Below are 16,928 nucleotides of genomic sequence, written 5' to 3'. Positions count from 1 at the left end.
TAGATAGATAGATAGATAGATAGATAGATAGACAGATGATAGATAGATGATAGATGGATTCAAAGGTATCAAAAAATCTCTTCCCTCACCTGGTAAGTCAGCTCCTTTACTCGTCTCTCATATTTACGAACACCTTTAATGGCATCAGCACTACGCTTCTGCTCATTATCAACCTCAGCTTCCAATTCACGCACCTGAAATACAATAAACATTTAGCCCTTTCATCAGTAAGCTTTATTATATGGTTAGAAATGCATGAAGGTGCATACAAGGAATACATACTCTATGCTCTAATTTTTGGAGCTGCTTCTTGCCACCCTTCATTGCCAGCTGTTCTGCCTCATCAAGACGGTGCTGCAGATCCTTCACACTCTGCTCTAGATTTTTCTTCATCCTCTCCAAATGGGCACTGGTGTCTTGTTCCTTCTTCAGTTCTTCTGCCATCATAGCTGCCTATTTACAGAGAAATAACTACCATTCAGAAAACCATTCAGACCAGTTTTAAAAGAGTTTTAAAGGAAAAGTGTTCCAGCTCACATCTGTGATGGCTTTCTTGGCCTTGTCTTCTGCATTGCGTGCCTCCTGAATAGATTCCTCCATTTCAGTCTGGATTTGTGAAATATCCGTTTCCAGCTTCTTCTTGGTATTGATCAAGCTGGTATTCTGTTTGGGGGAAGAACAGGCCTTTTGTAAAGCAAGAAGGCTGACTTTATCATTTGGGTTTCTATTCTTTTTGTTAAAAAATATTGCCGAACATATTTGTAGTTATTAAAAATACACTATAGAAATTATGCTATTATGATGAGACCAGCCTGCTTTAATGTCCCCTCATGCTACAGAGGAACAAGATGTGGCAGAACAGGTCCTCCACTGATTCTGCTGTGGGTAGAACCAACTACACTCAGTCTGGCAGAGCTGAGACGTCTTATATAAGTATTAAGAACTGGTGCCAAATTTGCTTAATTTCTTGTTTTATCTTCACTAATTATCCTCTTTAGTTGTGCTTTTTAAAATGCAAGCTTTGAAGCGGAGATGCTCTTCTCTCTTTACTCCTTTACTTGTGTTTTTCAATTAAAGAGCAACATACAAAAGTTTCAAATAAATACCAGAGCTCTCATGGGAATCTACATCACATCCTTCTTTTAAAAATTGCATCAACCTCTACAAGTTCATATTTATATTTTGCCTGTTTGCCGTCTTACATTAATGCGGGTCATCAATGTTATGATTGCTCACTTACCTGGGTATGGAGGAGCTGCACCCGTTCACTGGCATCCAGAAGTTCCTGTTCAGCCACCTTTCTGGCCCTCTCTGTCTGTTCCAGAGCTGCCCGGAGCTCCTCAATCTCAGCCTGCATGAGGTTTGCTCTGCGCTCAATCATGGCCACTTGTTCCTTCAGATCATCCTGGCTTCTCAAAGCATCATCCAGATGTATTTGGGTATCCTAAAACAGGATATGGCAATATTTGTCTTGGGAATTGGTTGCAATACAAGGGAAAAATGCAACTCTTTCTTGATTATCATACTGGAGGTACTTGAGGAATAAGAGACGATCTCACCTCGCACTACACCATGCATCCTGCTCCATCCCTCCCCATCTTTAAAATACAATTTGTATTTTTATTGGTACTAGAAATATTTACTTTTGTGGTTTTATTGTTTTTGATGTTGTAAGTCACCCAGTGTTGCCTGGTGGTAAGATGGGCAGCAAACAAATTTAATAAAAAAATAAAAAAATAAAATATAGAAGTATGTATGTACCTTGAGCAGTCCTTGTGTGTTCCTGAGATTCTTTAGTGCTTCAGCAGCTTGACGGTTGGCATGGCTCAGTTGGATCTCCATCTCATTCAGATCTCCCTCCATCTTCTTCTTAAGACGCAGGGCATCATTCCTGCTCCTAATCTCAGCGTCCAATGTGCTCTGCATGGACTCTACCACCCTCAGGTGATTCCTCTTCAGCTGATCAATTTCTTCATCTTTCTCTGCAATTCTTCTGTCGATGTCAGCTTTCACCTGGTTGAGCTCAAGTTGGATGCGCAGGAGTTTGCCCTCTTCGTGTTCCAGAGAGGCCTTAAAGGATAAAAGACAAATTTATATAGCCATACAATAGGAGCTTCCAAAAGTATATGTTCTCTGGAGAAAAATGAATTCAGATGGTTGTTTTTCCATGTTCCTGAACAGAATCAAGATATATCCAATTAATCAACTTACAGATTTTTTAAAATGAAATTTAAAAATGAAATTTTTATTCTTAGAGAACATTAATTAGCATATGGATGCATGCTGCTAAATACTGTGATAATAGACCGATTGCTGTCTGCTTCTCATGGTGTCTTCAGATTAGGAGAAAGTTTTTGGTTAAAGCTTTGGGGATTTTGGGAAGAGACCACAGAGTCAGGTAAAGTATTCCAAAAAAAAAAAAAGTAAAGACTTCCTGCTGGTCAACAAACTATTAGGGTAAATGGGATTTTGCACTGATCTGGTAAGTGCCCACCTATTCTCTTACAGTCCTTTAAGTAGCCTGTTTAATTATTTAAAATGTTATTCACTTTTCTACGAATAATGACACAATTACCTCAGCCTCTTCTAAGGAAGCCTGGAGTTCACCCTTCTCCTGTTCAATCTGCTTCTTCACTTTCTCTAGTTCATGGATGGCCTTTCCTCCCTCAGCAATCTGTTCCGTTAGGTCAGATATCTCCTCTGTTGATTTTACACAAGATAAAAAAAAAGAAAAGAAAATATAGACAGCATTGGCAATTTTCATCATTCATCCTTGCTCTTCAGTTTATGGGTAAATATGATTAATATTTGAATTGTTCTGCATTGTTAGATCATTGGCATAAAGCAAAGTTTATATTGCTTTCTTATAAGAACTAATTATCAGAGAGTTTTATAAGTTAAACAAGACAAAAAAATTACTCTGCTTTTTGCCACATCAACCAGGAACATACATAAAAATAATGCATGTGCATAGTTATTCCAGCCTTGGGTTAAAGGACAGTATGAAGATATTTCAACCATATAGGATATATTTATTTCAATATTGTGAAACATCAGCTAGCTGCTGTTGCTACTGTCTTTTTTTTTTTTTACTACTTTAAAGAAGAAAAACACTTGAAGGGATTTTCTGCATTGGGTACTAAAATAATATGACCATCCATGGTTACCTCAAATGAGGTATATTATTTGCCTCAAACAACAAAAGAACTCAAAGGCAGTTCTGCATCATCCAATTTATTTTCTTAGCTCTCCCAGTTAGTAGATTCATAGTTCTATCCATGACTAAAAGAAAAACAGCTTACGCTGGAGATTCTTGTTCTCGCGCCTCAGAGTTTCCAGGTGATCCAAGGATTCCTCATATGCATTCTTCATCTTGAAGAGCTCTGTGCTCAGAGACCGAGACTCCTTCTGGGAAGCTTCCAGTTCAGATTGAGCTTCCTCGTATTTTTGTTTCCAGTCTGCCAGAATCTAAAAAAACAAAAACGGCAAGAAATAAGTTAATTAAACTTAAAACTTGTATGCAGTGCATTTCACCTTTAAAACAACGATAATGATAACAACAGCTCAAATTACCTTATCAAAGTTCTTCTGCTTCTTATCCAGAGCTGCACAAGCTGCATTGGATCTTTCTACATCAATCATCAGGTCCTCCACTTCATTCTGCAACCTCTGCTTGGTCTTCTCCAGGGAAGCACATTTGGAATTCACAGCTTCTACATGTTCCTCAGCTTCCTGCAGACGCTGAGCAAGCTTTTTCCTGATAGAATATAATTACAGACCATATTAAGGGAGGCCTGGGATAATAATACCCCAACACATTGGTATAAGAGCCTTCTTTCATGTTATCATGTGCAATAATGTCATTTGTGCCCATCACTCTGACGGCAGCACAAACCTTGTAGGTAACTTGACCTCAGCACTTACATGTAGACCCATTTTATAATCAAATGTATATGTATGTATCACAGACACATTTTTGCCACACACAAACACATTTTCACTTACTTGGCTTCTTCTAACTCTTCTGTGCGCTGGATAGCATCTGTTTCATATTTGGTCCTCCATTGAGCAACTTCACTATTGGCTTTAGACAATGACCGTTGAAGCTCACCCTTGGCTTCCTGCTCCTCTTCATACTGCTCCCGAAGCAAATCACAGTCATGGCGAGCTGACTGCAAGCCATGTGCCAGGGCATTTTTGGCCTGAGAGAAAAAAATTAGTAAGAGTGATTTTCAGAATTTTGTTTTTAACCTTTCTATGCTTTACCTTTACCTTAATATGTTTGCCATGTCTGTTTTTTTTTTCAATCTGAAATCTATTTACATTGTTTAGTTTGCTTTATTGACAAAATTGCTGAACAGGAGCTGTTTAAAATGTAAAACAAATATATTAAACTCTCCTAGGTCCATTCCATATCTGAACTTACCTAATACCCAATTTATAGAGCAATTCCTTCTTCATTAATTTTTTTTCATCTATCCATCCATCCATCCATCATCCATCATCTATCTATCTATCTATCTATCTATCCATTGGTTGGTTTCAAATTTTTTTACTATCGTTTCTGTGGGTGTGGCTTGGTGGGCATGGCAGGGGAAGGATACTGTAAAATCTCCATTCCCACCCCACTCTAGGGGAAGGTTACTGCAAAATCCCATTTCCTCCCAATCAGCTGGGACTTGGGAGGCAGAGAATAGATGGAGGCAGGGCCAGTCAGAATTTTTACCACCGGTTCTCTGAACTACTTAAAATTTCTGCTACCGGTTCTCCAGAACTGGTCAGAACCTGCTGAAACCCATCTATCTACCTATCTATCTATCTATCTATCTATCTATCTATCTATCTATCTATCTATCTATCTATCATCTATTTGGCCATCCAGCTTAAATTGATGATGCTGGATGTCTAACAACAGTTTAAAATATAAAAACATAACTATAGAAATAATGCACACATTATTCACAGCAATACTGCAGTACCGAAAGATGCATAAGATCTATGCAATGCATAGACAAATTTCACACCTTCACTTCTTCCTCAAGCTGCCTCTTCAATTCTTCAATCTGCTGTGTGAAGGCTTGTTTGCCTCTTGTGAGTTGAGAAATCAATGCATCTTTTTCCTCTACTTGGCGGGACAGTTCACCTAAATAAATGACATTTGATTATAGTTAGTTTTATAATGGTCACAAAGAGCAAGAATAACTAATACATCCCCTTGAAATTAGTAGGATTTATTTTCAACTTCAAACAAGTGTAGAAACAAGAGGCAAATTAGTTTGGTGTGGTGATTAAAGACTCTAGGCTAGAAATTGGACAACTGTGACTTGCAGTCCTGCCTTAGGCATGAACCCAGCTGGGTGATTCTTGGCCACATGCTCAGTCCTAGAAACAGGGTTAGGATAAACTCTAGTAAAAAATGTGGACAAGAATATTGCACAAATTTCTCTAGGAGGAAGGAAGGGAGGGAGGGAGGGAGGATGGATTCAAGTATTATAAATAAACTAATGTTTATAATGGCAAAATATTACAGAATAACACAATTTTGCATTACCAGTTTCTGTCTGCAAACGTGCTCTTTGAGCATTGAGGTCATTAATTGTGCGCACATGTTCTTCCTCCTTTGTTTTAAGCTCGCTGAGTTGGTCTTCTAATGTACGGCTTATCTTCTCAAGATTTGCCTAAATGTAAAAAAAAAAAAAGTGGCCTTTCATATACTGAGCACACAGTTTCCAGCAGAGACTTTTAATGTTTCTTTAAAAATAAAATGTTTATCTGTATAAAATAGGCAGCCCCCAATGTCTTTTGTCTTCCTCAGATGCTAGCTGTATTACACTAGAATCAAAAAGGAAATTTCAGATGGGAGGATGGATAAAATGCAGTGGTGGGATTCAGCCAGTTCGGACCACTTCGGGAGAACCGATTGTTAACTTTCTGAGCAGTTTGGTGAACTGGTTGTTGGACGAAATCATTAGGGTAGAGAACTGGTTGTTAAATTATTTGAATCCCACCACTGATAAAATGTATTTAACTTATAAATCAAAAATAGTTCTTTCTGTTTTAAAATATTTCTAGATAACATTTTGTCCTTTAGAGTTTTAACAATAACAATTCTGATACTATACAAAGGATATAGTACCAGAATTTGCTTCAGAAGCCCAGTTAATTACAAAGCAGTTTTTAAAAAATCAAGTGCCAAACTCTTAAAACTAATAGATAGTGAGAATTGTCTTCAGAGTATATAACTGAAGTGGCATGCTCCCGTATCTTATATTTAGCCCATCATCTATTTCAAAGCAGAAATCACGTCTGTCTTGTACAGTTTGTAAATTTTATACACATAGCTTAAAAATTATGCAAATGAACATATCTGTTGTAACACACATTTCATAAATATAAATCATAAGCAAAAGGTTTGTGGGTATCTTTTAAAATTATTTTAGAATCTGGAAATTCAATATAAATATTAATTGCTTACTTATAGCACCATATTTTTATACATTCATATGCTTATATATGCATAAGAATTACTGAAAACTGCTTTGCCCACATTTTTAAATAAATCAAATGATTTTAATTAGATCCTGACTGTGCCTAATGGAACCATTACCTATACTATATTTCTATAGGATACCTTAGCTTTAGAGACAGATTCCATATTGCTTGCAAGATCATCGATCTCCATCTTCAGTTCACTCTTCTCCTTCTCCAGCTTTTGCTTCACTCGCTGCAGGTTATCAATTTGTTCCCCAAGTTCAGCTGCACTATCTGCGTGCTTCTTGCGGAGGACAGCAGCGGTGGCTTCATGCTGCAAGGTGGCCTCTTCAAGGTCCCGGCGCATTTTCTGAAATTCTGCCTCACGTTTCTTGTTCATCTCAATCTGAGCTACGGTTGCTCCACCAGCTTCCTCCAGACGCTCACTGATCTCTTCAAGTTCCCTGGAGAGATCAGCCCTCTGTTTCTCTGCTTTGGCGCGAGATGCCCGTTCTGCCTCAATCTCCTCTTCCAATTCCTCAATACGAGCCTAGAGAAAGAGAGGCAACCATGAACCCTGAGAATGGCTTCCAGAGAGCTTAATTGTCTATTCATGAAGGAATCACTGCATGACAAACCTGAAGCTCCTTGATCTTCTTCTGAAGCTGGGAACCCAGGGCCTGTTCATCTTCAATCCTGCTCTGGAGTTGGCTGAGTTCAAAGTCTTTCCTTATCACAACAAAATATAATGGTTAGCCACCACATCAAAAAAACTCCATTTAGCACAAAAGTCCCTCATAACAGACATTACTACTTACTTCTTCAGCTTTTCATCCAGCTGCTGCCTATCATTTTCCAAATCCATTGTGGATTCCTGAGCTAGTTTCAAATCCCCTTCTAGCTTCCTCTTAGCTCTTTCAAGGTCCATACGAAGTTTCTTTTCTTGTTCCAGAGACCCTTCAAGCTGAAGAAAAAGAGATTAGAGTAATTGTGTCATCACAGCAGTATCTCCACCTCAGACCAATTATTCTCTGGAGATAATAATGTACTTACATCATCCACTTGCTGTTCCAGCTTGGTCTTTGCTTTGGTCAGTGTGTTCACTTTATCTTCCTCTGCCTGCAGATCATCCAAGGTCTGTTGATGGGCCTCTTGCAGGGCTTTCTTCTCCTTGGTCAGTTTGGCAATGTTCTCATCCAAGACCGCCATCTCTTCAGTAAGATTTTTCACCTTTAAACATTGAATAGACAGAATTAAAATGTTCTATCTATTCTGAAATGCCAATAGTGGATAGTAATTTAATTTTGATATACTCTTGACCAGTACCTTGTTTTCAGTAGCATGCTTCTCCTTTTCAACCTTGGCCAGTGTCAGCTCAAGATCATCTATGTCTTTCTTCAGTTCTGAGCATTCGTCCTCCAGTTTCCTCTTCTTGGCTGTCAATTCAGCATTCATTTCTTCTTCATCTTCAGCTCGCTCAGTGAGCTCCTTAATTTTAGCTTCCAGTTGGATTTTGGTTTTAATTAGCTGGTCACATCTCTCCTCAGCATCTGCCAAGCCATCAGCTTCCTATGAAAGGAAAATAGAGATCATTTAAAAATAACAGTTTTCTAATTACAATATTAGCATATATAAAATTCCTATGCTAATGGAAAAAGTATCATTTTACTAAGAAATATGCACAGGGATCAACTCTCTTTATATTAATTGGAACAATAATCAAAGGTAAATTGTTTTTGTATGTTGAGCAAGTCAAATATATTCACTATTTATTGATTTGTGATGCTGCCCATCTGTAACTGTCTCTTTAATGAATATTGGTAGTTAGTTAAATAGATAAACAAAAATAGTTTACCTATTACAATACAGTTCTTACATATATTTATGTGTTAGGTTATTTAATTCTTAATTATAACACTGTGTAACAGTATTACAGACATTGAGTAAGTAAATATGATTTTGAGAGTATGTAGCAAAATGAGGAAATCTCTTAATAATCCCAACCAAAAATTGCAGTGAAGTTTCATCTGCGAGCTTCAATGTACTGCTTGCTAAACTAGACTAGATCATTTAATCAAACAACAATATTTAATATCTAACAGGCTTACAGCTTGGACTTGAAGTTGCAAATCATTTTTCTCCTGCATCAGGGACACCATTTTTTCTTCTAGTTCCTTCACTTTGGCCTCTGCCTTGGCAAGATTCTCCTTTGCTTTCTCAAACTCTTCCTTCATGTTGGCCATTTCCTTCTCTGATTCTGCACTCTTCAGCAGGGGCTTGATCTTGAAGTACAATTTCATCCAAGGCCAGTGCTTCACATTCATGAATGAACGAATATTGTACTGAATAGTAAAGATGGATTCTCTGGAAGGAAAGCAAAATAAAACTGATAAGTTTAGAAGAAATTTGGAATATACATATATAATACAAAATCAAGCTCTTGGCTTAATCACCAGTTTTATCAATTGCAAGATTTGAAAATATTTTAAAATCTGATGACTGTTGGCCAATATGTTGTACCATATGTCTAATTAATGCAAGATAAGGCATTAATTGGATATATTGTACAACATATTGGGCAATTGTCATGTCATCAGATTTTAAATACTTCCACATTTATTTTTCTAGGAGTAAATACAAAAATAAAGACTTAAAAATGGGATAAGCACAAATAAATCTTAAATTCAATACTTAGATATCTCTAAATTTGCACAAATAGCATTCTGCTTTCTTGACAAAAATATTACATTGCATTTATATAATTTTCACTAACATAAGTTAAAGAATATAATATGTAAGAAATATAGATTAATGCCACTTCACAAAGCTTTTCAAGTTCATTTTTTAAAAAAGCTTTATACAGATAAATGTGAAATAAATATATTTTTAAATGCATAATTTCTGCCATGTTGTGCAATGAACTTTCCTGAGGACCTGAGATTTTTCATGGCTACGTACATCATTTATACATGACTTCTCAAATCTACCATTGCTAAATGTTGCTGGTGGTGATCCTTATATGTGTCTCTTTGTATATGTCTCATTTTATTTGTAATAGCAAAACTGTACCTTCGTTGCATCATTTTCTGGAACTCAGACCTTGCTAAGAACCCACGACACATAGCTTGGGTACGTGTAATTAATTGTGCCAACTTATCATCTCTCATCTCCTCTAGAAGACCTAGAAGACCAGCTTTGAAGAACACCTGGGGTGGGAAGAGAAAGTATAATAAATATATAATTGTCCCCATAAACAATGTTGCATTCAAACAGTCAAATTGTCATCTTACCTTGGTGTGGCCAAATTTATACTGCGTATGGTCAACATCAATTGATCCAAGAAGTTTCTCAGAAGCCTTCTTGCTATCAATAAATTGTCCCTCTGGGATGGCACTTGCATTCAGAACTTTGTATCTATTAAAGAAAGCAGAAGCTAAAGTTGCCTAAGATTGGAAGCCATGATATTAAGAAGACTTGTAGGGATGAAACTCATTTTGGTAAACATCCGAAGAAACATTTATCAACATTTGGACTACCTCCCACTCTCTGCCCTCTACACAAACATACAGCCCAAATCCATAATATCTATGGGGAAGACCAAAACATGTATACAACATTGAAGCATGTAAAAAAAAGTCGGAGCCTGTTTTTCCCCATCCAGACCCGCACGGCCTCCAGACACCGGAACATCACTACAACGGCTTCGCTGGGGTGGTTAGGGGTGGAAACGTAGAGCTGAGTGTCATCAGCGTACAGATGACACCACACCCCAAAACCATGGATGATCTCACCCAGCGGCTTCATATAGATGTTGAACAGGAGAGGTGAGAGAACCGACCCCTGAGGCACCCCACACAAGCGGCGCCTCGCAGTTGATCTCTGCCCTCCCACCAACACCGTCTGCGACCGATCAGAGAGGAAGAAGGAGAACCACCGAAGAACAGTGCCCCCCACTCCTAACCCCTCCAGCTGTCGCAGCAAGATACCATGGTCGATGGTATCAAAAGCCGCTGAGAGATCTAATAGGACCAGGGCAGAGGAACAACCCCTGTCCCGGGCCCTCCAGAGATCATCCACAAGCGCGCCCAACGCTGTCTCTGTGCTGTACCCAGGCCGGAAACTAAACTGGAACGGGTCCAGATACACAGTTTCATCAAGGTACTGAGGAAGCTGGTGCACTACCACACTCTGGGCCGTGGTGGCTCAAGCTGTAAGATAGCCTGTTATTAAAACACAGCAGCCTGCAATTACTGCAGGCTCGAATCCCACCAGGCCCAAGGTTGACTCAGCCTTCCATCCTTTATAAGGTAGGTAAAATGAGGACCCAGATTGTTGGGGGGGCAATAAGTTGACTTTGTAAATATACAAATAGAATGAGACTATTGCCTTACACACTGTAAGCCGCCCTGAGTCTTCGGAGAAGGGCGGGATATAAATGTAAATAAAAATTTTTTTTAAAAAAAACTCTCAACAACCTTCCCCACAAAAAGAAGGTTGGAGACCGGACGATAGTTCGATAAAACAGCTGGATCCAGGAAGGGCTTCTTGAGGAGGGGTCTCACCACAGCCTCTTTCAAGGCAGTAGGGAAGACACCCTCCCTCAGAGAAGCGTTAACAATTCCCTGAAGCCAGCCTCGTGTAACCTCCTGTGTGGCCAGTACCATCCAGGAGGGACACGGGTCCAATAAACATGTGGTTGCATTCAGCCTCCTAAGTATCCTGTCCATGTCCTCGGGAGCCACAGTGTCAAACTCCTCCCAGATGACCGTCTCAAGATCCGCCTCCGTCATCCCATCCGAAACTACCCAATCTGTGTCCAGCCCATCCCGAATCTGAGCGATTTTATCGTACAGATATTGTCTAAAATCCTCAGCACGACCTTGCAAGGGATCTTCCCTAGCTCCCTGAGTAAGAAGGGAGCGGGTCACCCTAAACAAGGCTGCTGGGCGGTTATCTGCCGATGCAATAAGAGCGGAGAAATACTCATGCTTCGCCGCTTTTATCACCACTAGATAGGTCTGAATATGAGACCTTACTAGTGTTCGGTCAGGTTCAGAACGGCTGGCCCTCCAACCACTCTCTAGGCGTCTTTTCCGGCGCTTCATCTCTCTCAGCTCCTCGGAATACCAAGGAGCTGGTCGAGATCGGCGCCGGGTCAGAGGCTGCAAAGGTCCAAGTGATCCAAGGCCCCTGCCGCCGCCCTTTCCCAGGCAGCGATGAGTTCTTCAACCGAGTCGTGGGCTAGGTCCTCAGGAAGTGGCCCAAGCTCCGTCAGAAACCTCTCCGGGTCCATCAGACACCTGGGACGGAACCAACGCATCGGTTCCATCTCCCTGCGGTGAGGGTTGGTGGTTTGAACGTCCAGCCGAAGGAGCGAATGATCTGACCATGACAAGGGTAGAGTAACTAAATCCCTTAATTCCAAATCATTCAGCCACTATCCAGAGACAAAGATTAAGTCCAGAGTGTTTCCCCCAATGTGAGTGGGACCATCCACTAACTGGGTCAGGTCCAAGGCCGTCATGGAAGCCATGAACTCCCGAGCCGCAGCAGATGATTCACCGAGCGATGGCAGGTTGAAATCTCCCATAACCATAAGTCTGGGGGTATCAACCGCCAGCTCGGCTATCACCTCCAGCAGGTCGGGCAGGGCTGCTGTCACGCCGCAGGGAGCCAGGTACGTGATCAGCAGACCCACCTGTATCCCTTGACCCCACCTCACGAAGAGGGACTCACATCCGGCTATCTGTGGTGCAGTAACCTCCCTCGGTTGCAGACCCTCCTTAATAATAACCGCCACCCCGCCACCCCTACCCTGGGCTCTCAGCTGATGAAATGCATGGAAACCTGGTGGGCACATTTCAACCAGGGGCACCCCCCCTTCCGTGCCCAACCAGGTCTCCGAGATGCCCAACAGGTCCGTGCCCCCCTCTTGTATAAGATCGTAAATGAGGGGGGCTTTATTCAAAATGGACCTGGCATTACACAGCATCAGCCAAAGGTCCAGGCTCTGAGGATCCCGACCACCCGGGGAATGGGAAAAGTCAGAGGGACCGGAGTGCGAGATAGTTCGTAAATAACGATTACTGTGGAACCGGTGGGCGGTTAGAAAATTTTACTACTAACAAAGATACAAAAGTGGGCGATAGATATAAAAAGGTTGACTACCCCTGGTTTAGATCATACTCAAAAATTCTACTAAGCATTCTGCTTTCAGTTGAATCATTCAAGTCTGTACAAATAAACATCTGAAACTCCTGAACCAAATGTATAATTCTTCTTATCCCCAATTCTATTCTGTATAATAGTTATGAATGGAAGTAATAAGATTTTGTTATTTTCTATCTTAAATTCTTAATATAAATTATATGATTTTATTTAATAAATAATAAGCAGTAACTCTTGACAACTATATGGACATAACCCCGAAGCTTTCCTGGCAACATTTGCTCAAATAGTTTGCCATTGCCTTTTTAGAAGTGAGAATTATTGGCCCAGATTCACCCAACTGGCTTCCATGTCCAAGGTAGGATCAGAAAACCTAGGTCTCTCTGCTTCCCACTAGACCATACGGCACTACTTACATTCAATAATTCAAGTTACTAAAATGTAAATTGCTGTAAGATGGAGACATTAAAAGCAGTTAGAATCCAAACAAGTCAGTAGCTGGAAATCAATCTGACCTCTGTTTGAAATCAGCATAAATAATCCTGCTGGGGAAGCCTTTCCTGCAAATTCGGATACCTTCAAGTACACCATTACATCTCAGTTGATGCAATACAAGCTCATGTTCCATGGCACCTTAGAAAAACCACAGGGGAAAAAAGAGGTTACAATGTGTACAAAAGGTAGCTTACATTTTTCATTTTAAAATCAAGCACAGTCCTGGATCTTACCAGGAGTTTTAGTTTCATTGGGGATGAGGCAGCGCACAAAATGTGGATGAGTGCTCCTCAGATTGGACATCAGCTTGTTTAAGTTTTCCTGTAGGATTTGAAAACAAAATTATTTTTTTCAAAAAAGAAAAGCAAATTTACATCTTAAGAAAAAAACTAAAGAGTGAGTTCCACATTTTGCCCTAGGTAGCCAAGAAAAAAAAATACTGTGAACTTTCCCCACATTCTCACAAACAACTGTTTAACACTTTTGCCCTTTTCAGTATCAGATGACATTTATATTGATATATTGGTTAACTTTTTTAGGACAGTGCATCTTCTTTACCTTTTGAGAACATGTTACAGATATTTTATTTAAACGCTCTTGTGATTAAGAAATATTTACCAACTCAGGGCTTTAAAAAAAACCCAGTTGAATTGTGGACTGTGTTCCGCCTCTTTAATCTTGCCTGTGATGTATTCTCTTAATAGCAATAGCACTTAGACATATGCCACTTCATAGTGATTTACAGCCCTCTCTAAATGGTTTACAGAGTAGCTTATTGACCCCAACAATCTGGGTCCTTATTTTACCCACCTCAGAAGGATGGAAGGCTGAGTCAACCTTGAGCCAGTGAGAATCAAGTGCCAAACTACTGGCAGTCAGCAGTCAGCAGAATTACCCTGCAGTACTGCACTCTAACCACTGTGCCACCTCGGCTCATTGTAAGGACCATTGGTTGACTTCTATTGTTTCAGAATACTGTGAACTAATAATCGATTGTTCTTATCTTGCTTTTCCTCCTCTGACGGGGCTAAATATGTCTATCAGTCTATGGATATTGAAAGCTGCTTTATGTGAAGTTAATCTATGTAGCCAAGTCAACTGGCGATCGCTTTGCAGTTGGACTCTTGTCCTATGTTCAACTTTGCTGGACTCTTCTCCTATCTTCTCCCTTGGAAAACCACTGCCAATGAAGAATCAGACAATGGCTCTCCCGTCTTCAATTCTGCAACTGCCAAAAACTGTATTTTTTGTGTAGCAGTAAAACATGCATTCTATCACAGAGGTACATCTTTTTTCATATTCTATGCCTCCCCACAGATATCCTCAGTTTATACAGAAAGGCACATTATTCCTGCATGAGTGTCCTCGAAGGAATAAAGGATAAGAACATCTGATTTCCATACCCTGAAAAGGGCAGACACAGTCTGGAAGGAAGAGCCCTTCTTCTTGGCAGCCTTCTTGCCCTCTGGGGAAAAAAAGAAAAGGTGGGGGAACCACAATTAGACAGCCCACAATTAATCTGGGGCTTAATAATTTATCCTACAGCACAAGTACCTAACAATAGATATTAGGCAGTGGTGGGTTGCTACCAGTTCACACTGGGTTGGGTGAACCGGTGGCAGGAAGCTCTGCTCACCTGCCCATCACATGTGCGCACAAATGCGCGCGCACCCACAAGCGAATCGGTAGCGACAGGTTTTGAAACCCACCCTGGTACTAGGTGTATGACATTGTTATGTTACAGTAAACAAGATATATCAATCTTATATGTATGTGATTATAGTTATAAGAACTGCAGTTGGTGAGGCAAGAATTAAAGGCAGACAACACTGTTAGGTAAACTCTGATCAAATGCCAGCCTTAAAGGTGGGAAATAGAACAACTAAACTTTCACTGATTTGGAAAATATAGGAGGGAAAGGCTTTGTATTTGAAATATTCCTGTGCTCTGTCATAGGCTTATCTTCTATGTAGCTGTGACTTCTTTTATAACTATAGTATGAGCTGCTTATGTACTCGCGCTATATCCAAATATCTGGGCCATGTTTCTGAAGAGAGATATATTATAGGGACTGATGTGAAGTCTGTCACTAAAGCATACTGTGTGAGTTCACTTTATGCTAATCCAGAACACTGAAGCTACTATGGTTTAGCATGTTTGAACCAGATCAGCTCATATATTTATTTGTATTTCTTTGGAAATTATACATTTGGACTTTTTGTGGGAGAAAATTAAAAGAGCAACTATAGTGTAGTGGTTAAGTCCTGGACTGAAAACATTTCAGCATGACACACAATGTTTTTGGTCAGTGTGGGTCACTTGGCTAGTCTTGGTCTGTCATCCCAATCAATCTCATAAGGTTCAGAGAAAAACATAAGTACTTTAGCTAATGTTAATGTTAGGGTTATTTATAGAACATGGGGCAAGAATGTGCCAAGAATCTTTAGGAGAAGCTAAAAACTATAAAACATTACATATATATGCAATGTTACTTATTAACCAAGTATTAGGAAATATCTGGTTTAAACCATGTTAAGGCAGGCTGCACCTTTAGGGGCTGATGGGCACATTTGAAATATTGAGAATATGGACATTTGCAAAATGGCTGTTAAGGGTTTACCCATTCACAAAATGCTTGCCAATTTATAACACACAATTATAACACACAGTTATAATTATAACATACACAATTATAACAATTATGGCTCAGGCTGTAAGATAGCCTGTTATTAAACACAGCTGCCTGCAATTATTGCAGGCTCGAGTCCCACCAGGCCCAAGGTTGACTCAGCCTTCCATCCTTTATAAGGTAGGTAAAATGAGGACCCAGATTGTTGGGGGGGCAATAAGTTGACTTTGTATATAAATATACAAATAGAATGAGACTATTGCCTTATACAATGTAAGCCGCCCTGAGTCTTCGGAGAAGGGCGGGATATAAATGTAAAAATTGATAAAAAAAAATTGAAAAAATTGACAATTTATTTTAATGGTGTCTTCAGGACTCATATCGGTAAACCTAAACATCAAGGGCAAGTTATGTGATTTTTCCATTTTTAGGTTTACCGATATGAGCTCCTATGCTGAGAGTTCCCTAACCTGTATAAGCAAATATCATCTGAGGATAGCACTGAACTATTCCTTACACAGGCAGTTCTTTTGACTCTGAATGATGTTTATGAATCTATTTCAAGTGTTAAGAATTACCTTCTGCTGGACGGTCAGCAAACAGTAAGGCCAAGGTCTTCATGGAAGACTTCTGATACAGACCCACCACGGTTTCATTCAGGGGGTCCTTGTTCTTGTCCAGCCAGCCACTAATGTTGTAATCAACAGTGCCAGCATAGTGCACAAGGGAGAAATGAGCTTCAGCTTTGCCTTTGGCGGGCTTGGGTTTCTGGAAGTTGTTGCTCTTGCCAAGGTGCTGGTCATAGAGCTTGTTCTTGAACGATGTGTCTGTTGCCTTGGGGAACATACACTCTTCCTCCAAGATGGAGAAAATGCCCATGGGCTGTAAAACAATGGGTGAAAGACAGTTGGCCACTACATGAACTAAGTTATTATATACGTACTTCAAATAATGTTGTCGTTAGTAATTTTCAAACAAAAACAATGGTTTTCTTGTGATAGTCTATGAAGAAATATGATTAACAGCACAACAAGCATTCAAAGCATCCGACCCTGTGGAACGAACTTCCCCCCGGACTTCGACAACTACCAGACCTTAGGACCTTTCGCTGCGAACTTAAAACCTATTTATTTCGTATGGCTGGACTAGCTTGATTTTTTTATCT

At 39.9% G+C, this 16,928-nt stretch overlaps 1 protein-coding gene across 1 annotated transcript in view; it reads right to left on the bottom strand.

The window, feature by feature from the left end:
• The window catches only part of LOC131190049 (myosin-1B), a 34,277-nt gene that overhangs the window by 2,853 nt on the left and 14,496 nt on the right, over positions 1 to 16,928 (bottom strand). The window contains exons 15-37 of the mRNA XM_058166912.1: positions 16,342 to 16,645; positions 14,538 to 14,599; positions 13,368 to 13,455; positions 13,155 to 13,272; positions 9,762 to 9,885; positions 9,541 to 9,677; positions 8,580 to 8,835; positions 7,798 to 8,040; positions 7,525 to 7,701; positions 7,290 to 7,435; positions 7,110 to 7,200; positions 6,632 to 7,021; positions 5,552 to 5,678; positions 5,025 to 5,143; positions 4,006 to 4,202; positions 3,574 to 3,757; positions 3,303 to 3,468; positions 2,576 to 2,700; positions 1,762 to 2,070; positions 1,241 to 1,444; positions 538 to 663; positions 283 to 453; positions 90 to 194 (exon numbers count right to left, since the gene is read on the bottom strand). Coding sequence (XP_058022895.1) covers positions 90 to 194; positions 283 to 453; positions 538 to 663; positions 1,241 to 1,444; positions 1,762 to 2,070; positions 2,576 to 2,700; positions 3,303 to 3,468; positions 3,574 to 3,757; positions 4,006 to 4,202; positions 5,025 to 5,143; positions 5,552 to 5,678; positions 6,632 to 7,021; positions 7,110 to 7,200; positions 7,290 to 7,435; positions 7,525 to 7,701; positions 7,798 to 8,040; positions 8,580 to 8,835; positions 9,541 to 9,677; positions 9,762 to 9,885; positions 13,155 to 13,272; positions 13,368 to 13,455; positions 14,538 to 14,599; positions 16,342 to 16,645 — 3,969 coding nt within the window. The remainder of the gene's footprint in view (positions 1 to 89; positions 195 to 282; positions 454 to 537; positions 664 to 1,240; positions 1,445 to 1,761; positions 2,071 to 2,575; positions 2,701 to 3,302; positions 3,469 to 3,573; positions 3,758 to 4,005; positions 4,203 to 5,024; positions 5,144 to 5,551; positions 5,679 to 6,631; positions 7,022 to 7,109; positions 7,201 to 7,289; positions 7,436 to 7,524; positions 7,702 to 7,797; positions 8,041 to 8,579; positions 8,836 to 9,540; positions 9,678 to 9,761; positions 9,886 to 13,154; positions 13,273 to 13,367; positions 13,456 to 14,537; positions 14,600 to 16,341; positions 16,646 to 16,928) is intronic.

The sequence above is a fragment of the Ahaetulla prasina genome, chromosome 2 (assembly GCF_028640845.1).
Source record: "Ahaetulla prasina isolate Xishuangbanna chromosome 2, ASM2864084v1, whole genome shotgun sequence".
NCBI lineage: Eukaryota > Metazoa > Chordata > Lepidosauria > Squamata > Colubridae > Ahaetulla > Ahaetulla prasina.
Note: the sequence above shows the minus strand (reverse complement) of the source record. Positions and strands in the feature narration are given on the sequence as shown.